Below are 22,142 nucleotides of genomic sequence, written 5' to 3' on the forward strand. Positions count from 1 at the left end.
AGTGCTATGTTGAGGTGACTTGCATGCCGGATAACGGGCGTGGGGTAGAGCACCGTCGGGGATCGTGACTTGGTCCGTCCCGCTTAATAAAATTACTACCTAATTGATTGAAGCTTAGATGATAACCTTATAAAAATGGATTACTTGTCATAATTGGGCCTCGTGCCAACTGATTGAATCCTTCATGGAATGCTCTTACTGGTTTCTTACCATTTTTACATATAATTGAACTCAGTCCTAGTATTTAATACTGTTTTGCAAACTCAGCCACTATTCTCTTAAACTTGAAACTTAAATAATATTTTCAACTGAAGTTTGGGCCAAATATTTCTATATTGTTATGCCCGAGAGGCTTATGTGATTTTGGACTGATTATGGATCGGGCTGCGCGCCGCATCGGTACTACATTGATATTGATATGAGGCCAAGGGCCTAGTTGATGCCACGAGATGGCTTATTATTGTGCTTGGGCCGTAAGGGGCCCCTCCCGGAGTCTACACACCCCCAGTGAGCGCCGTCGACGATAAATAAATTGAGCGGGCTGCACGCCGCAGCGGGTACTGGAGAGTACCGGTTTATGTGTTGCATTGCATAATTGATTGGCATCTACTTATTTATCTGTTGTGGTATTTCCTTAAGCGTTTTCATTGATTTATTGATTTCATGCTGCTGGGTTCGAGTTGCTGTATTTATAGAACTACTTTGTGCTTATTCAGGACTTCTTATTCTCAGTCTTTATTTATGTTTATTACTCACTGAGTTGGAAGTACTCACTTTACTCCCTGCACCTTGTGTGCAGATTCAGGTGCACCCACTGAGGCTGAGTGAGACTTTTCTCTGTTGAGCATCACATCCGGGAGCATCAAGGTAGTTGCATGACGTCCGCAGTCCTGATCTTCCCATCTATCCTATTTATTTTTATTCCGCATTTCTTCAGAACATTATGTAGTAGGTTGACACTCGTATATTAGAGGCTCAGACTTGTGACACCGGATTCTTCGGGCTATGAAGTAGTATTTCTACTTGGGTTTTCCACATGTTTTAACTTTATTTTAGATATTCAGTATTGTGATTTAGTAATTCATCCAGGTTAAGTAATTCGTGAGTTGTATAAATGGTTAAAGTTATGGAATTGGTCGGGCTTGCCTAGCAGTGTGTTGGGCGCCATCACGACCGGGGTTGGGGTCGTGACAAAACGTCTGAAAAAGAGAACATAAACTGTTTTTCTCGAATACAATGAGATAACAGACAAAATAAGGGATAGAGGAGACGCCGGGCCTGCGGACGCCTGCAAGGCTACCTCGGGTCTCGCTGGACTGAAAGCCTACTCCCACACTACTGCTGCTGCTGTCCGAAACCTGGATCTGTGCAAAATAGCACAGAGTGTATATCAGCACAACCGACCCATGTGCTGGTAAGTGTCTAGCCTTCCCCCCATCCCCCGCGAAGTAGTGACGAGGCTAGACTGGACTACCACATAAACCTGTACAGTTATATATAATTATATATATATATATATATATATATATATATATATATATATATATATATATATTATAATATATAATATATATATATATATATATACAGCGGAATTGAAATACAAGACAAGTAAACAATATGGGAGGGGAAGCATGCTGTGGGGAGATAACAGTTTCAAGTAAAAGTTGCCTAGTAACGAAGGAAAAGCACAATTCATGCAATAATATGGAACAGAGATCAACAAGTGCACGCATCACCCTTCGTGCTTTTACTCTCATCCTCACCAAGCAATAGTATAACGAAAGGTGCACGGCATCACCCTTCGTGCTTTTACTCTCATTCCTCACATATAATTAATAGAATCGGCACGGAATGGCACATCGTGCGGGCACGGCTCACCCTTCGTGCTTTACTCTCTTTTCCTCACAATAGCAAACAGTCACGGCATCACCCTTCGTGCTTACACTCTTTCCTCACAAGAAACAAACAATGAACGGCATCACCCTTCGTGCTTTATCACTCTTCCTCACCCAAACAACAATCACAAATACGGGGCAAGAAAATAAACAAATAATGATAGAAATCCCGGCAAGGGAATGCAATTAAACAATTAAATCCCGGCAAGGGAACAATATCGATAAATTTCCATATCCCGGCAAGGGAGAAAATCAACAAAACAACAAAACGTCCCGGCAAGGGAATAAACCATAACTCTTTCTCTTTCTTTCACTTTCATCTCATAGTTCACATTGTCACTTGAGCCAATGCTCCAAGGATTTAAATATCTCATATACCTTCACAATTTGTATTTCAACTCGAGCCAACGCTCCACGAAGTTCAACGATCACAATTTCCTTTCACATACTCTTTACAACATATAGAAATCATCAGTTAAGTATGGAAGCTATAACAAAACCAGGATATTCGCAATATAAGGACTCACGGTCATGCTAGACACCAATGTATAGATACTCGTCACCATGCCTATACATCGTACTCGACAATTAGCAAGTAACAAATAAGACTCAACTCCTATTCCCTCAAGCTAAGGTTAGACCAAACACTTACCTCGATGCCTTGAACACAACTTAAGTCTCAATTATAGCTTTACCCCTTGATTTCTCCACCAATCCGCTCGAATCTAGTCACAATTTACTTAATTACATTAATAAGTGCTAAATGAATCATCCCCAATGCATGAAAATAAGTTTTCCCAAGTTTTACCCAAAAAGGTCAAAAATGCCCCCGGGCCCACATGGTCAAAACCCGAGGTTCGAACCAAAACCCGGTTACCCATTCCCCCACAAACCCAAATATGTAATTTGTTTTGAAATCGGACCTCAAATTGAGGTCCAAATCCCCAACTTTTGAAAAATCTAGGTTCTACCCAACATACCCAAATTTTCCCATTAAAATCTTTGATTTAAAGTTGAAATTATGTTAAAAGATGTTAATGAGTGAAGAAAATGAGTTAGAAGTCACTTACCAATCGTTTTGAAGAAGAAGAATCGTTGGGAAAATCGTCTCTTATGTTTTTGGATTTTTGAAAAGTGAAAAATGACTGAAATTCCCATTTATTTATACCCTTCGGAAGTCCCCTGCGCGGACCGCGCAAAAAGGACCGTGGCCGCGCTGACCTACTTGAAGACCTGCTGATCTCTGAAGTTCCCTGCGCGGACCGCGCAAAGACGACCGCGGCCGCGCAGCACCCACCGCGGATCGCGCAAAGGCGATCGCGGCCGCACAGCACCAACCGCGGACCGCGCAAAGGCGACCGCGGCCGCACGCGATTTCTCGCGGACCGCGCTGGAGGGTTCAGAGTCTGCAATATTTTCCTGAACCTGCAACATCTGTATTTTAAGCCTAAGGCATCCCGGAACCTACTCGAAACTCACCCGAGCCCTCGGGGCTCCAAACCAAACATACACACAACCTCAAAAACTTCCTACGGACTTATCCGTGCGATCAAATCGTCAAAATAACATCATATACCTCAAATCAAGCCTCAAAGCTCATGATTTCTTCCAAATTTTTCATAAAACATCAAATTTCCATTTTAAGTCCGAAACACGTCAAACGACGTCCGTTTTCAACCAAACTTTACAGAAAGTGCTTAAATCATATATAAGACTTGTACCGGGCACCGGAACCAAAATACGGGCCCGATACCATAGTCTTCTAATCAAATTTCATTTCTAATTTTCTTAATCATTTCTAGAAAATAATTTCACACAAGAATTCATTTCTCGGGCTTGGGACCTCGGAATTCAATTTCGGGCATACGCCCAAGTCCCATATTTTCATACGGACCCTCCGGGACCGTCAAATCACGAGTCCGGGTCTGTTTACCCAAAATCTTGACCGAAGTCAAATTTATTCATTTTAATATCAAAATTTAGCATTTTGCTCATAGAATTCATATTTAAGCTTTCCGGCTACGTGCCCGGACTGCGCACGCAAATCGAGGCAACCCCAAATGAGGTTTTCAAGGCCTCGAAAGTACAAAATGGGTAAGGAAACAGGTGATGACCCTTTGGGTCGTCACAAACAATAAAGTACCTTTCATACCCACATGGAATTATTTGATCTCAAGTTTAATTCTTAATTATTAGAAGAAATATATACAAAATTAAAATTCACTGCATACTAAGTTCGTCTAGGCTGGAATTTCCAACATATTCTTACTTTTTATTTTCTTTTATCCTTTAAGTACTTTATGTTTGAGTAGGATGGACCTATGAGTGGTGAAAAAAGAGAATGGTAAAAAAAGGAGATTAGAGTGGTAATCCGCTCCAAAATTATCGTTTAATCAACCGATTTTATTTTCAACAGTATATATGACTAGGTCCAATTTAAATTATTACGTTACTTTCAAAATTGTTTCATTGTTTCCAATAAAAAGAACGAATTGCCTACATAAATGGATTATATTTAAAGCCTCGGCAGCTAGTTAATATTCGCCTTAAATAATCTCGTTGAATTAAATTTAGAACTGATTCTGAAAGATTTATGAGTTCGAGTTGGAAGAGGACAATAAAGTTTCTCGCGCTTATTCTTTTCCTTCCATATATATAGGCTCATGTCTAATTATAGAGATTGTCATTCAACAACAATGATGCTGATACGACAACTTCCTCCTCATTTCACAATTCAAATACTAAGAGCATGTTTGGTTACAGATATTTGGATTTGTAGTTAAGTTCAGTAATCTTCAATTTTCAGATCCGTATCAAATGATAATTGAAAAATCACAGTTTCAAAATTAATCGAAATTTAGTTACTTTTTTATGTAAAGATAAAATCTAAACAAAAATACCTTTCGAAAAAATTCCAGCATAGAATGCTAGAGTTCGAATTTTTTACATATGATATTATAATGTGATGGAATTTCGTAAGGTGTTCCAACATAATATGCTTGAAGTTTATACACAAGAGCGCCATAATCCAGCATATTATGCAGACATTTTCGTGTTTCAACTAGGGTATATTTGTCCTGATTTTATCTCCGCATAAAACAATAGTTATTTTTCAATGATTTTGCAAATACTAACTATTTTTGGATTACCAGTCTGAAAACTAGCTAGCTCATGCTGTTTTCACCGCAATTTTCAACTTTCACACTTGGCAAAAATAGGACACAAAGGGATAATCTTTAACTTTTAGCCGCTGAGACATGTTACCTGATCAATGGGTAAACCTCAAGGTCAAAATTCAAAAATTTGTCCATAGGGCAAAACTTATGTGAACGTAATCCTTCTTATAGACTTGATTCTAAAGCGGCTAAACATTGAATACTTTTTAATGTTTGGCTATATCTTAAATAGCGGTCCTTGCGGATATATGTGCGTTGGGCTCGTTTTAACTCTGAAAGTCATGCGCCTTGTTTGGAATAGGGTGAATGACACAGTTACCCACAAAAATAAAACTATTTACTTTTACCTACCTATTTGTTTTTTTACCCATCAAACTAATTACATTTCTTACCCATAGTAGTTTTATTGGGGAATTTTCTCTTTTTCTCCAATTCTTTTTTATTTCTATGTTTTTTTTCTTTTTTTCCTTTTTTCTTTCTTTTCTCCTTTTCTTTTTCTCATTTTCTTCTTCTTCTTCGTTTTTGTTCTTTTTTCTCTTTTATTCATTTATTTTTGCCCAGATTGTATTATTGTTATTTTTGCAATAACTTATTTCACACTTAAATTTGACTCCTTCTTTATTTAATTTTTTCCTTTATTTCTTGTGTCCTTTTCTAGTTCCACGTGATTGATCTCCTTCCCTACAAATATCAGTACACACTCTATCATTAGCAGTAACACAATCAATTATGGAGCAAGAAAACCTAATCTACGGCCACCAAATCTCCATATATACTAGTTAGAATAGAAATGATAATAAAATATTAGAAAATGCAATAAAAATATTAGTAGCAAAAAAGACTTCTAGTACCATATGATACCAATATGGTATATATGTATACCAACATAGTATATGGAGCAACATAATCAGTAACCCAATCTATGGAGCAACACACTCTACCATTAGCAGTAACACAATCAGTTATGGAGCAAGAAAACCTAATCTACGGCCACCAAATCTCCATATATACTAGTTAGAATAGAAATGATAATAAAATATTAGAAAATGCAATAAAAATATTAGTAGCAAAAAAGACTTCTAGTACCATATGATACCAATATGGTATACATGTATACCAACAGAGTATATGGTTGCTCTTTGCTACAACTATCTGCGACTATACTACTGTACCAAAATATTAAAAGATGCAATAAAAGTATGAGAAAATTGCATGCTTGCATTGAAGCTAAATATTCGCAAAGCAACTTGCTCATTCCGTATACTAACATGGTATATAGTTGTATGAGGTCGTTCCAATAATTGCCTGTAACTATAAAAACTATTACATAATACACATAATCTATGTACATCGGCACACAAAAATTCTAGCATTGTAAATTACGTTCATATAAATAATTTCATAATAGAATTCACTTAAAAAAATGCAGTTAAAACAATCAAAAAAATGTTCATACTATCAAATGATACAAATATGGCATATAACTATACCAACATGATATACAGTTTTACTGGTTAATTTCCGGCAACTATATGACTATAGTACTATTACACAACACACATGCATAAAGGAAAAAGTAAAAAAAATAGTGTACCACATATTAATATAATAAAGTATTTCAAGATATTGTACTATATTACTATTATTAAAAGAAAATCAAATAGTGTACCAATTAAATGCAGCTAATACAACCAAAAAATGATTCAACTAGCATATGATACCAATATAGTATCTAGCTATATCAATAGGGTATATAGTTGTACCGGGCCGTTCCAACAACTGCATATAAATATAAAAACTATTACATAATACACAAAATCTATGTCCATAGGTACAAGAAAATTCAATAAAGCAAAACATGATCATATAAATCATTTCAAAATAGAATTCATTTAAAAATACAGCTAAAACAACAAAAAAATATTCGAACTACCATATGATACCAATATGACATATAATTATACCAGTAGGGTATACAGTTCTACTAATTAATTCCAGACAACTATATATAACTATACTACTATTGCATAATACACATGATAAAGAAAAAAATCAAAAAAAAAGTGTACCACAAATTAATATAATAATTATTTCAAGATATTGTACTAAATACTATTATATAAAACAAACGTATAAAGAACAAATCAAAATGATTACATAATATACATGCATAAAGGAAAATTAAAAAAAAAATCAAGATACTGTAATATTATACTATTACTAAAGAAATCAAATAGTGTACCAATTAAATATAGTTAATACAACCAAAAAAATATTCCAACTTCCGGTGATCCTCCAACAAAAGTCCCTACTTCTACTAATCACTTTTTCACAAGTAATTATCAATTCAATTTTTTTTTTTGTCGCCGATCCAGTTCCCCCTATGGTATTGAAGCAACAACTTTTTGTCAATTTGCTAGTTCCGATGACCTAATAATTCCCGTTAATCGCAAATTCTACGGATATGGCCGGATTTGCGATTAAACTCCCTAAAAAATCAAAATCGGCATATAGTTAAACTCTAAAAGATATTCCTAATCATTTACAACAACACCCAATTCGAACAAGTAAAAATTTAGTAAAACTAATTCAAAGATTTGAAGTTTTTAATGATTGTCAATGAAGCTTCTAATAGATTTTAATTAGGTTTATTATATTGGAGTATAATCTCTTACTTTATATACAATTGACAAATATAGTTATGCTAGATAATTAAATGAAAACCGCCTTGATAGAGATAATAAGATTTATAATTATGCATAGATACGTAAAAATTTCTTAATATTTACATATTATTAGATCTTAAATGCTCAAATATTTCATCGAAAAATGTCCTCCGTTGTACCAAATATATACTACAGTGAAAATTAGCTTTTACATTTATGTAGTTTAACCAAATGTAACATTACTTATATTTAGCTGTAGATTTTCATTCCATGTCCACTAAATTTACTTATAATGTAGAAAAATCAATTTATGAAAGTAATTATATTTCGATATAGGTACAACAAGTTTAAGAGAAAAAAGAAATGGGTAGTCGGGTAATAGGTTTGGGCTGGATAGGTAGGAATTAAATTAATTCTTAAATGGGCAAAAACGGGTAATTTATTTGAGTCTAATGGGTATATTTTTACGTTGGGAGAAATTCAAAAATAGCCAGATTTACAAATGGTCGTTCAAAAATAGCCCAATTTCAAAAGTAATCGAAATCTAGCCACTTTTCATGTAAAGATAAATCTGAGCGAAAACACTATTCAAAACCCGGAAAATACGCCAGTGTATTATGCTGGAGTTCCAGCATAAGTATACTTGAGCTCCAGCATATTATACTGGAGTTCCAGGATAAGTATGCTGGAACTCCAGCATAATATGATGGAGTTCCAGCATATGTACACTAGAACTCCAGCATAATATACTGGAGTTCCAGCAAAGTATACCGGTCCAGTATAATATGCTGGAAGTTCATACACAAGTGCTCGAATCTCCAGTATATTATACTAGAACTTTCCGTGTGTTGGAGTTCCAACATAATATGCTGGAAGTTCATACACGGGTGCACCGAACTCCAGTATATTATGCTGGACCGGTCTCTGTTGCAGCAAAATAGTGGCTATTTTTAATTGACTTGGTAAACACTGGCTATTTTTGAATGACCGGTCCGAAAACTGGCTAGACCGTGCTATTTTTACGTATATTGTGTAGTTTCCCCTGGAATATGAACCAAAGACATATGGGCTCCAAACACTCTCCTCAAGCCCATAATATTTCTCAGTTATAGTGCTTAAAATTGTGGGTAAATTTTAAAAATAGCCATATATACAACTGGTCGTTCAAAAATAGTCCAATTTCAAAAGTAATCGAAATTTAGCCACTTTTTATATAAAGATAAATCTGAGCGAAAACACTGTTCAAAACCCGGAAAATACTCCAGTATATTATGCTGGAGTTCCAGCATAAGTATACTTGAACTCCAGCATATTATACTAGAGTTCCAGAATAAGTATGTTGGAACTCGAGCATAATATGATGGAGTTCCAGCATAAGTACACTAGAACTCCTGCATAATATACTGGAGTTCCAGCAAAGTATATTGGTCCAGTATAATATACTGGAGTTTGGAGCACCGGTGCTCCAGTGTCCAGTATATTATACTGGAGCCAGCAAAGTATACCGGTCCAGCATAATATGTTGGAGTTCATACACAAGTGCACCGAACTCCAGTATATTATGCTGGACCGGTCTTTATTGCAGCAAAATAGTAGCTATTTTTTATTGACTTGGTAAACGCCGACTATATTTGATCGACCAGTCCGAAAACTAGCTATACCGTGCTATTTTCACTCAAATTGTCTCTCATTCGAAATAGCGTTGCAAAACCAGCTCCACTGAGGTTTTAGCAGAGCAACAATGGCGAAAACTGCAAAAGCTAACAAAAATGACAGTTCATCAAAGAAGAAGAAGAATAAGAAGAGCAGCAAATCAGGTCCAAAACTCAAAGACATGAAACATAAAGCAGCGGCAAAAAAAGAAAACCCTTTCGAAACAATTTGGTCACGCCGCAAATTCGACATACTAGGAAAAAAGCGCAAGGGCGAAGAACGCTGTATTGGTGAAGCTCGTTCTTCTGCTATCGAAAAGGTTATTTTTTTTGGTTTTGCAAATGGCAACTTGTTTGACTGATTTTCATTAATTAATTAACAGTTTTTGGTGATTTTGAAATCAATTACAGAGGAAGAAGACACTGTTGAAGGAGTATGAGCAAAGTGCAAAATCGTCGATTTTTGTTGATAAGCGTATTGGAGAGAATGATGAAAGGCTTGGTGAATTTGATAAAGCTATTTTGAGGTCTCAGCGTGAGAGACAGGTGAGCTTTAAAGGTTCTCTTCATGGCCAAATTTTTGATTTTTATAATCATGTTTAGCATAGTTTAGTGAATTTTTTTAATGTTGTTTAGCATAGAGTAGTGATTTTTATCATGGTAGTATAATGTAGTGATTTTAGCATAGAGTAGTGATTTTTATCATGTTAGTATAATGTAGTGATTTTTAGCATAAAGTAGTGTTTTTTTATCATGGTTAGCATAGTGTAGTGATTTTTATCAAGTTTAGCATATAGTAGTGACTTTATAAGGTTTAGACTAGTGATATTTGTATTGTTAGCTTAAAGTAGTGATTCTTATGCAGGAAAATAGTACAAACTCATTTGTGGACCAAGAGTGTCGCCTAGTGGTGAATGAAGTAGGAGGAGAGCCATGAAGATTCAGGTTCGAATTCCAATGGAAGAAAAATAGCACTAGGTGATTTCTTTCCATTTACCTAAGTTTTGGTGGACATAGTTACCTATATCTTGTACTGATAGGTAGCAGGTACCGGGTGGGTGGAACAATTAAGGTGCACGTAAGGTGGCCCAAAGACCAATCATAAAAAAAAAAAAACTCGTTTCTAAAGATGATGTTGAAGAAGCGGTCTTTCGGTGGCAATCATTGAGATTTAGTTAGATATGCTCTTTTAGCCTGGCAATTCTAAATAATGAAGAGACAGATAGAGAAGATTAGAGCTCTAGCAATACATAGAACTTTCCCTCAAAATACACAAGTTCCTTTAAAACTAAAACTAAAACTAAAAGTTATAACCTAACCAATTGGTTTCCTGGATATTCGAATACACTCAACTTACATAATCCAAAGGAGAGGGCTCGAACCCCCACAGGGGACCCAACCATTGAAAGTCTGAAAGTAGGGAGCGATAAAAATCAATTAAACCCATTTTCAAACAAAGAAAATAATAATAGAAAAGTATGGAGTCTAAGAATTGGAAAGGAATGGATCTTTGTCTGTTCATTTCGTCAGAATTGCCAGATTAACCATTAAACGCTCCTTATGATTCTAGAGGTTTAGGATAGGAAGGGGGTTAAGCGGCATTCATTAGAATTTCAATGCGCATTGAGCGAGTAATTAGTTCAGGTCTTTTTGTATGAGATAAATGATTGCATGTTTGTACTAATTTACTTGTACTTTTCTTTAATTATTTGTTACTTCTACTGTTGTTGTTGACAATTATTGTACTTCTGTTGCTGTTAATATGCAGGTGAAGTTGAAGAAAAACAAGTATAATCTGTCAGACGAGGATGAAGAGGACTTCGATATCGGTGCCTCATTGGGAAGGGATGATTTCGATGAAGAAGTCCCAATTGATGAGGATGAGGAGGATTATGGGAGAAATGGTGAGAATAATCCTTCTCAGTGTTGCTTTTCTCATCTCTCTGGCGAATAGTTTAGTTTTTATTTATCGTGCAATATTGACGATTTCAATTTCCTTCTTTTTCTCATTTCTATATGTATAAAAAATTGTGTGGAACATATATACATACATACATGTTTGTGTATGTGCTCGCGCTCATGAATAGATGCATATATTAGTTGTTTCTGGTCAGGGCCCCTAACATTATATCTGAAATAGTTTATTTAGCCCAAATTGCCTTAATTAGACGATATTATTGGTTCTTAGCCAAATCAATTGCTTGTGAATTTGAATTCTTTAATTGACTAGTACATCGACACACGCGATGCTTTCTGTTGCAGTGTTGCTGCATCATGCCATACTAGGTATATATGGAGATGGGATTTACTAGGTACAACTATGCATTCGGGAACATCTCTTGTACATCGCAGTTTCTTCGGAATGAATTTCTTATACACTTACGCTCCTCTTAGCCAACTGAATTGTTACTGAAAATAGTACAACCAATTAACACTACCTAAATATGGAAAGATTTTTTTTCTTGATAAGTACCTAATGTGAAAGAAAAAAAGAATTTTAAATTTCTGGACTCACTTTCTAGAAGACTTTGATTAGATACTTTTCAGGTGTCCCTAATCTATATATTATTAAAAGGAGAGGAAAAAGCCCTCTCCTTAAGCCAAGTGGCAGCCTAAAAAAATGCCACATGGCATAATTGGTTACTAGTTAGTTATTTAATTTATAATTAGTTATTGGTTACTTATTTTTCAATTTAAATACATATCAAAAAAGAAAATAATAAAATACAATAAAAAACTACCATATATATTAATTGGTTTGGATTAATAAATATAGATATCTTATAATTTAATATAATAAAAAACGAAAAATAAAAATATAAAAAATAACTACCCATTCAAATTGGGTGAGAGTAGTTTCAAGTTTGAGTTTTTAAATTATTTTAAAATAAAAAACGAAATTAAAAAAAATAATAAATTACCAATTCAAATTGGGGAGTAGTTTCTGTTGGTTTTTTAAAAGATGGGGCAGCAAAAATATTAAAAGTATTGATTGAAAATGTCTCTCAATTAATTTTATTAAGCATAACAAGGCTTTAAATAGCCAATCAGGAACATAATCTACAGAAAAATCTGCATAACAAGAATTCAAAAAAACTAAAATATCTCAACAAACCTAAAAAAATCTAACTGAAATTTAAATTCAAAAAAGTAGATTTATCCTAAAACTAAGTAACTTATTATGCTAAAAAAGTTACTGCAGTAACTGAAAGCAACAAAATTTCAACACTCCTCCTTTGCTTCAGTTGCTGCAATTAAAAAAGTTGCTCCTCCTCAATTCTTGCTTCGGTTGTTTGTCCTTGAGGATTGTTTTGAGCATCACTGAAATTGCACACTTTTGTAGTGCAGTTCTTTTTCTTTTTTTTCTTCTTTCTTTTTCGTCTTATGGTTTTGTGCATGAAGAACACCCTTAGTGACCTTGTCTTATCTAAAATCTCTTTTGAAAGTATTTGATTCTGGACAATGATAGGATTTTCAGGGATTGCTGGTAAGGATTGTTCTTCCTTTACAACATTCAACAAATCATAGGTTTTAAGATATGATATTATTTTCACCGCGCAAATTCGATAGTAATCGCCAGTGAAAGTTTGTGGGGCATTCAAAGAGAGACCGCTGCTTGCCATTTTTGAAAATAGGTTTAAAAATTGATATTGGTTAAAACTGATTTGAAAATGGTTTTTTTTTGGAAGAACTCACAGATCCCGTAAGATCAATGAGGCTCTGATAGCACTGTTGGTTTTTTAAAAGATGGGGCAGCAAAAATATTAAAAGTATTGATTGAAAATGTCTCTCAATTCTATATATTATTAAAAGGAGAGGAAAAAGCCCTCTCCTTAAGCCAAGTGGCAGCCTAAAAAAATGCCACATGGCATAATTGGTTACTAGTTAGTTATTTAATTTATAATTAGTTATTGGTTACTTATTTTTCAATTTAAATACATATCAAAAAAGAAAATAATAAAATACAATAAAAAACTACCATATATATTAATTGGTTTGGATTAATAAATATAGATATCTTATAATTTAATATAATAAAAAACGAAAAATAAATATATAAAAAATAACTACCCATTCAAATTGGGTGAGAGTAGTTTCAAGTTTGAGTTTTTAAATTATTTTAAAATAAAAAACGAAATTAAAAAAAATAATAAATTACCAATTCAAATTGGGGAGTAGTTTCTGTTGGTTTTTTAAAAGATGGGGCAGCAAAAATATTAAAAGTATTGATTGAAAATGTCTCTCAATTAATTTTATTAAGCATAACAAGGCTTTAAATAGCCAATCAGGAACATAATCTACAGAAAAATCTGCATAACAAGAATTCAAAAAAACTAAAATATCTCAACAAACCTAAAAAAATCTAACTGAAATTTAAATTCAAAAAAGTAGATTTATCCTAAAACTAAGTAACTTATTATGCTAAAAAAGTTACTGCAGTAACTGAAAGCAACAAAATTTCAACACTCCTCCTTTGCTTCAGTTGCTGCAATTAAAAAAGTTGCTCCTCCTCAATTCTTGCTTCGGTTGTTTGTCCTTGAGGATTGTTTTGAGCATCACTGAAATTGCACACTTTTGTAGTGCAGTTCTTTTTCTTTTTTTTCTTCTTTCTTTTTCGTCTTATGGTTTTGTGCATGAAGAACACCCTTAGTGACCTTGTCTTATCTAAAATCTCTTTTGAAAGTATTTGATTCTGGACAATGATAGGATTTTCAGGGATTGCTGGTAAGGATTGTTCTTCCTTTACAACATTCAACAAATCATAGGTTTTAAGATATGATATTATTTTCACCGCGCAAATTCGATAGTAATCGCCAGTGAAAGTTTGTGGGGCATTCAAAGAGAGACTGCTGCTTGCCATTTTTGAAAATAGGTTTAAAAATTGATATTGGTTAAAACTGATTTGAAAATGGTTTTTTTTTGGAAGAACTCACAGATCCCGTAAGATCAATGAGGCTCTGATACCAGTGTTGGCTTTTTAAAAGATGGGGCAGCAAAAATATTAAAAGTATTGATTGAAAATGTCTCTCAATTCTATATATTATTAAAAGGAGAGGAAAAAGCCCTCTCCTTAAGCCAAGTGGCAGCCTAAAAAAATGCCACATGGCATAATTGGTTACTAGTTAGTTATTTAATTTATAATTAGTTATTGGTTACTTATTTTTCAATTTAAATACATATCAAAAAAGAAAATAAAAAACTACCATATATATTAATTGGTTTGGATTAATAAATATAGATATCTTATAATTTAATATAATAAAAAACGAAAAATAAATATATAAAAAATAACTACCCATTCAAATTGGGTGAGAGTAGTTTCAAGTTTGAGTTTTTAAATTATTTTAAAATAAAAAACGAAATTAAAAAAAATAATGAATTACCAATTCAAATTGGGGAGTAGTTTCTGTTGGTTTTTTAAAAGATGGGGCAGCAAAAATATTAAAAGTATTGATTGAAAATGTCTCTCAATTAATTTTATTAAGCATAACAAGGCTTTAAATAGCCAATCAGGAACATAATCTACAGAAAAATCTGCATAACAAGAATTCAAAAAAACTAAAATATCTCAACAAACCTAAAAAAATCTAACTGAAATTTAAATTACAAAAAAGTTAGATTTAATCCTAAAACTAAGTAACTTATTATGCTAAAAAAGTTACTGCAGTAACTGAAAGCAATAAAATTTCAACACTCCTCCTTTGCTTCAGTTGCTGCAATTAAAAAAGTTGCTCCTCCTCATTCTTGCTTCGGTTGTTTGTCCTTGAGGATTGTTTTGAGCATCACTGAAATTGCACACTTTTGTAGTGCAGTTCGTTTTCTTTTTTTTCTTCTTTCTTTTTCGTCTTATGGTTTTGTGCATGAAGAACACCCTTAGTGACCTTGTCTTATCTAAAATCTCTTTTGAAAGTATTTGATTCTGGACAATGATAGGATTTTCAGGGATTGCTGGTAAGGATTGTTCTTCCTTTACAACATTCAACAAATCATAGGTTTTAAGATATGATATTATTTTCACCGCGCAAATTCGATAGTAATCGCCAGTGAAAGTTTGTGGGGCATTCAAAGAGAGACCGCTGCTTGCCATTTTTGAAAATAGGTTTAAAAATTGATATTGGTTAAAACTGATTTGAAAATGAGTTTTTTTTTGGAAGAACTCACAGATCCCGTAAGATCAATGAGGCTCTGATAGCACTGTTGGTTTTTTAAAAGATGGGGCAGCAAAAATATTAAAAGTATTGATTGAAAATGTCTCTCAATTAATTTTATTAAGCATAACAAGACTTTAAATAGCCAATCGGGAACATAATCTGCAGAAAAATCTGCATAACAAGAATTCAAAAAAACTAAAATATCTCAACAAACCTAAAAAAATCTAACTGAAATTTAATTCAAAAAAGTAGATTTATCCTAAAACTAAGTAACTTATTATGCTAAAAAAGTTATTGCAGTAACTGAAAGCAACAAAATTTCAACAATTTCCAATTGGAGTTTTAAAATTATTTTAAAATAAAAAAAATGAAAAATGTATTTATATATAATATACATATAAAATACTAAAATAATAAAATAAAATAAAAAATTAACATATATATATATATATATATATATATATATATATATATATACACTAGATGTTTGGTGCCCGTGCCATGCACGGGCCCGAGGGCGTTGCCGTTTTGCTTGCTTCAAGGGGATATTTCCTGAATAGATTGTAATTCAACATGTAATATTAATACAGCATATGTATACAAATGTAGGATGAACTTGTATTTGATTTCAAGCAATTCAGCCTTCCAAAGTTTTTACTGGTGCTCCAATGAAAGATTGAGAATGATGTTATTCTAACACAACTTATAAGTTAAGGTAATATCTAGATGATACTATGACTTTGTCATATAAATGTAAATTACAAATTTTTAAGATGACTTAAAAGGTTTCAAATAAGCAAAAAAAAAAAAAAAAAATCAGAGACATTTTGCACCAGACTAACAGGTGCAAAATAACACAGTGTAGAAAGTCAATACATATGCACACATCTCCATCAACTCCGCCTCTACTACTGTCTAAAAGAATGAAATATATGTTGAATGAATTATTTTCCATCTCAAAAATAGTACTACGTCGACACTCGAACAATATTTTGATCATATATTAAGGTGCAATTGCAGACTTGCACATACCAACCTTCGCACCTAGAGCTTGGTCTTTTACATAGCACTTCGTTTGTTGCGATCTGGCGAACTGTCGCAATCCCTATTCTCTATTCAAACTTGAGGTGACTACATTTTGTGTAGCCCACATCAGCTGTATCTCCCCTAGTTACACTTACAAAATGAGGTACAATATTATGAGCTTGATGTAACCATCATAGTAATGGAAAAACAAAAACAACAGAGAAATGGACTCAGAAAATAGTAAAGAGAAAAGTTGGACGACCAGTCGCTTGCACATATTATATGGAAGAAGATTTCCTAGTTCATCTGTGCAAAGCCTTTGGCTTCTTCAAATTGGGCCATTTGACATAGAAGTTCTCACATAAAGACTCTACCAATACTTAACACTTAAGAAATACAATGTATATCAAAATTAACTGAAGGATTTAGTCATCTTTTAAATATTCATAATGAAAATACTCAAAGAAATCAATATAAATCCATATATACCTGAAGAAGTAATTTGCCATGAAACCAGACCAGGAGACAAAAACTGGTATCAAGGTCCAATAAATTAAGCATGTAATAGTTTGAAATTTGGGAGAATAGAGATAGTATTTTCTTTCTTTGTCAATTGAATTTTACATTATCCCTGCCTAATGTAGTGAATCATAGTGTTTGGACTTTGCTAAATGAATAAATAAAAAGTTCTGGCAACAAAGGATTTGCATCATAACCTTGCCCCAGACAGTAATTATATATTTTCAGTAGCGTTTTAACAAGTCATCATGTATGACTTATTATGGCTTTCATGGGAAAGGCAAGTGGAATTAATATGAACAGTGTTAGAAACAAGTATTTTATTTTTACCTCCATCCGCATTCAAGATGCCTTTCCTTAAGGAAACATACTTTTATACTCCATACTGCAATATTTGTATCATCAAAAAATTCACCAACAATAACTCAATTATTTGTCAACACCATTTCACTCCAAACTTAATAACTTACTTTCTAACAAGCTCTGAAACAAATTTACCACATTATGTTCGTGGTTATGCTAGTCGCCTAAATGCATTGACCAGGACTATGCGTCACCACTCAAAAGAAGCAGAAAGGAAACCATGACATTGTACCTTTTTACTCCTTGTATACGAAGTTTAATATCTTGCAGATAACATTTAATGCTAACATTCTAAGTGCTATAGCATTTAAATGAAATTCATTTCCAAGGGAGGGATAAATGCATATACATATAAATATATAATAACATGTAACATATAAAAAAAGAACACATTCTGATAAGGAGATACACATCTAATAGACATAACTATACTAAATAGAGTGGAATATCACTTAAGAGATAAACAAAATCAAAAGAAACTTTTTGGTCAATATGGGCAACCGACAACATAAGAGTTGGTGCATGTTCTTATAAGATCCAGTTTTTCTAAATGTCATTAGAAGTACAGAGGCCCACAGAAAGAAACATGCAGATAGAGAGGAACATAACAAAAAATTCTAACACGATTCCTTATATAAGGTTTTAACAAGTTCTGCAAAAATAAATTTCTTTTTGAACTTCTTTATTCTTTAGAGTGTAATTGATCATTAGTAATGTTCTATATAAACACAAAAGGATGGGGGATTAAAGGTCGATATGTAATGATTATTTTTAATTTTTAAATATATTAATTAAATAAATCATCTCGTAGAGCTTTAATAGCAAGAGGGAAGGCAAATTGCATAGTCTGCATTTATTTCAAAATGACTGTTGACCAAATTTTAATAAAATAATCTTGGATTGAAAAAGAAGGAAGTAAATAAAATAAATAAGGTAATCATAGCAACCTAAATCCATTTGAAAATGAAAATTGCAAAGAGCTATTCACCTGTCTTGGAAAATAAAATATGAGAAGCAACAATCATCCTAGAAAACCAGCAGCCTGCATCTTGCCGCGAACTTGGGTTGTTGTTTGCTTCTCGCTCCAGTAGAAACATAATGCCAATAGATAAAACTTATCATCAATAAAGAAACAACATTAACAACGTAAAGTCAAAAAATAAATATATTATGAGTTGTGAAAGAATAATAAGAAAATTTAGAAGTAAGAACATTAGACCTCATATATAGAGCATAAAACTAAAAGGAATAAGGCAAACTTACCGTTTTTAAAAGTAAAATCAGTATTGTGGTTTTGAACATGCAAATATTTTGTAATACTTTTATATACGCGTATGCATATATTTTGGAGATCAAGAGCCAAGATTCGGTATTTATTATTTCACTTCTAAGTTTTAAAGTCTTCTCTCTTGTTTTATTTCCTTTTATAACTGCACGATTTTTCTACGCTCTCACTCGTAGCTTCAAAGGCATTTAACTATATAATAAGTGAAGCTTTGAAGGACGACGAAGGGTATTTCTGTAGATACCAACTTTTTTATGGCTAAATAGAAAACTATTAACCGTGAAACACGTGTTTCTCTTGCTACAGATTATTGACAAGGTTTCCCGTGCACGGGCCCAACATGCATGTTAGGCGTGAAGCTTGTCTTGGTGGTAATATTAATAGTGCTCGGCACAGAAATGAAAATAAATATATTCATATAACCAATAGTCTTTTGTTTAAATCTTGTGCACAGTAGGACAATATCAGTTGTTCATTAAAGTACTATTTTTGTGCTTTACTTGCAAATAGTATCACAAATAACCAACTTCTTATTGTAGGACGGGTGAATAGTGTAGACTCTGAAAGCTTGTGGCACTTGAGTCATTGGAGATGACAGTTGTTCGATGTGTTGAGATGCCATAAACAAAATGCTTAAGTTGGCAAGTGAAATCAGGCATCTCTTCATATAGGTGGAACTCACAGGGGATCCTAATGCCCTTCAGCGCTTTTCTTTTCCAGTTAGATTCTGTTGACTTCTTTAACAGCCACCAAGCTAATAATATTTGACCTCCATGGTGCGGTGCTGCTCTTTCCAAAGAAAACAATTTGAGAAATGTGAATCTGCTTTTTTTCATTGCCCAACTGTTCCTCGTGGTGCACTTAATGCTTGTGTATTCAAGCACATAATAGCTTCTAGTCGACTATTTCCTATGAGTACCAGCTGTAGTGCGTAGCTTAGCAGTCAATCTTGCTAATCTGAAAGCAATAGCATAGCATATTGCTTTAAATGTAATGCAGTTAGTGAGCTAGTGCAAAGATAAGTGATTGATTACCTATATAGATTGGGCTACTTTTATTTGCTAAGGTAGTGCAAAGATAAGTGATTACCTATATGGATTAGAGCTTCTTTCAGTCCATTTCTTCGCAACTCCCTCACTACCAGCTAAATCCAACAGCTAAAGCTCTTCGTGCACTCAACATATGATCAAGTTCTTAGCTTTACCATAATACAAAACTTGTTGAACATGTGAAAAACAATAGCGGAAAAGGTTGTCAGTTAGTGTAACAAAATTGGTCAAAAAGTGGAATAATGAGGCAATTAAAACTCTTAAGTATTACAACATGCTCAGAATGTTGCCTCAACAACTCACAATTTAGAAATTAGCTTTTATAATTGCTCCCATACAATAGTTATATGACATATAAAGTGAACATCCAGATATTTGCAACTTGATCGATCTTATCCAAGTTCCATTTTAGTGATCTTTACTCCGATTGAAGCACTTGAAGTCTTTTACTCCATGACCATAAAAAGACAGGTATCGCACGATTAAACTAAGTTTTGACCTTTAGGTGGTACTTACATTGAAGTGGAACAACCATTAGAGAGAGGGTAGGAGAAATTCATAAAGTTGTTAGTTAGATTTTTTAAATTTAATATTTAATGTTCAGTTTCTCGATGAGATCTTTCAAAAAAAACAAAGAGTAAATAGTATAGCAAAAATCATTTTATGTTTCTTTTTCTAAAAATAGAGTGAAATTTTGTGTTTGGATATGTTTTAAGCATACACGTACCCATAAGCTATAGAAAACTCAGACAATAGAGTTCTTTAAAAATAGAAAAAATGAATCCAACATCAAGTAGAAAATCATACTCTAAACGGCGAATTCAACACTCCAGAATTACCTGGCTTAAGTTATTTGAGGCATAATGACAAACACGTTGGCTGCATCAAGCTCTCGCCTTGTTTCTTCTCTATTTCTTTCTAGATGGAAACTCAATGTGCCCAAAGCATGTCTGCACCTGTGCAGGAAAATTTCAGACATGCATGTAAAAGTCAGATGTACATAATCCAAGAGAACATCCAAAGAACAGTAAAAATAAGAGATACCAAATACTCATTAACAACAAATTTAACATCTCGTTGGAAACTCATTAACATTGAAAAGGAGTAATAAGTACCCGTTAACAAAATGACCAAATCCGCTACAAATCAACCAAATTAGAATCTAAATTGACCAGAAATTATATAAGAATGTACTGCGGTAGAAAAAGAAAGCAAAACAGAAGTAAGCACAATGTCAATCAAATAAATGGAAGCACCCAGTAATTTCTCAAAAAAGTAATTCTTATCTTCTCTATTTTTAGAAGAAACAGAAGCAAACATGACTTCTTCTACACCATCTTTCTTCAAAGCCTCTCAGTTTCGTCTATCAAAATCCATCAGAGTTGCACTCTCCATTCCAAAAGAGAAAATTCTGTCAATTTTTCGGCAACCATCTTGTATTTCTTTTGATGGAAGAACTCTCAATTCTGCAGGTCGTTGACTAAAGGGAAAATACCATGTATTTCTCTAGGTTGATTAACGGAAAAATCGAGAAGTAATAAAAAAGAACAAACCTCGATAAGAAAATTGCTCTTTTCTACCATAGTCTCTGGAGCACTCCTCTCACTGGACAAAGAAGAGAGAAGGGGAAAAGTTGGAAATGACACGTGTTTCACGGTTAAAAGATAGTTTTCAATTTAGCCATAAAAAAGTTGATATCTACAGAAATGCCCATATATATATATATATATATATATATATTAGTATTAGTTGGTTAATTTATTTGGGTTAATAAATATAGATATCTTATAATTAAATATAATTAAAAAAATGAAAAATAAATATATAAAAAATAACTACCCATTTAAATTTCGTGGGAGTGGTTTCAAGTTTGAGTTTTTAAATTATTTTTAAAAGCAAAAGCAAAAAAAAAATTTACCTATAAAAAAAACGAAAAAAGAGAAGAAAAACTACCCATTCAAATTGGGAAGTAGTTTCAAGTTGGAGTTTTAAAACAAAAAATAAAATTAAAAAAAAATAATGAATTACCAATTCAAATTGGGGAGTAGTTTCAAATTGGAGTTTTAAAATTATTTTGAAATAAAAAACGAAAAATCTATTTATATATAACATACATATAAAAAAACGAAAATAATAAAATAAAATAAAAAACTACCATATATATATTAATTGATTACTTTATTTGGATTAATAAATATAGATATTGTATAATTAAATATGATAAAAAAACAACGAAAAATAAATATATAAAAAATAACTACCCATTCAAATTGGGTGGGAGTAGTTTCAAGTTTGAGTTTTTAAATTATTTTAAAATTAAAAGCAAAAAAAAAAAATTTACCAACAAAAAAAACGA

General features: G+C 33.0%; 1 protein-coding gene and 1 long non-coding RNA gene across 6 annotated transcripts; one reads left to right on the forward strand and one right to left on the reverse strand.

Moving 5' to 3' along the window:
- LOC109227644 (nucleolar protein 14-like) lies at nucleotides 9,449–11,346 on the forward strand. The gene is made up of 3 exons (XM_019392844.1): nucleotides 9,449–9,712; nucleotides 9,804–9,938; nucleotides 11,161–11,346. The coding sequence occupies exons 1-3, from the start codon at nucleotides 9,482–9,484 to the stop codon at nucleotides 11,344–11,346; spliced, it is 552 nt and encodes a 183-aa protein (XP_019248389.1). The 5' UTR covers nucleotides 9,449–9,481.
- Nucleotides 16,255–21,437, reverse strand: LOC109226615. 5 transcript variants are annotated; one of them, XR_002068088.1, is made up of 4 exons: nucleotides 20,902–21,437; nucleotides 20,626–20,742; nucleotides 18,441–19,953; nucleotides 16,255–16,720 (listed from the first exon to the last, which is right to left on the reverse strand). It is a non-coding gene; the product is annotated as an uncharacterized LOC109226615 (long non-coding RNA). The 5 variants fall into 5 exon arrangements; XR_002068091.1 differs by having other exon boundaries at nucleotides 18,441–19,694; nucleotides 19,827–19,953; nucleotides 20,626–21,437; XR_002068089.1 differs by having other exon boundaries at nucleotides 20,626–21,175; nucleotides 21,340–21,433.

The sequence above is a fragment of the Nicotiana attenuata genome, chromosome 6 (assembly GCF_001879085.1).
Source record: "Nicotiana attenuata strain UT chromosome 6, NIATTr2, whole genome shotgun sequence".
Taxonomy (NCBI): domain Eukaryota; kingdom Viridiplantae; phylum Streptophyta; class Magnoliopsida; order Solanales; family Solanaceae; genus Nicotiana; species Nicotiana attenuata.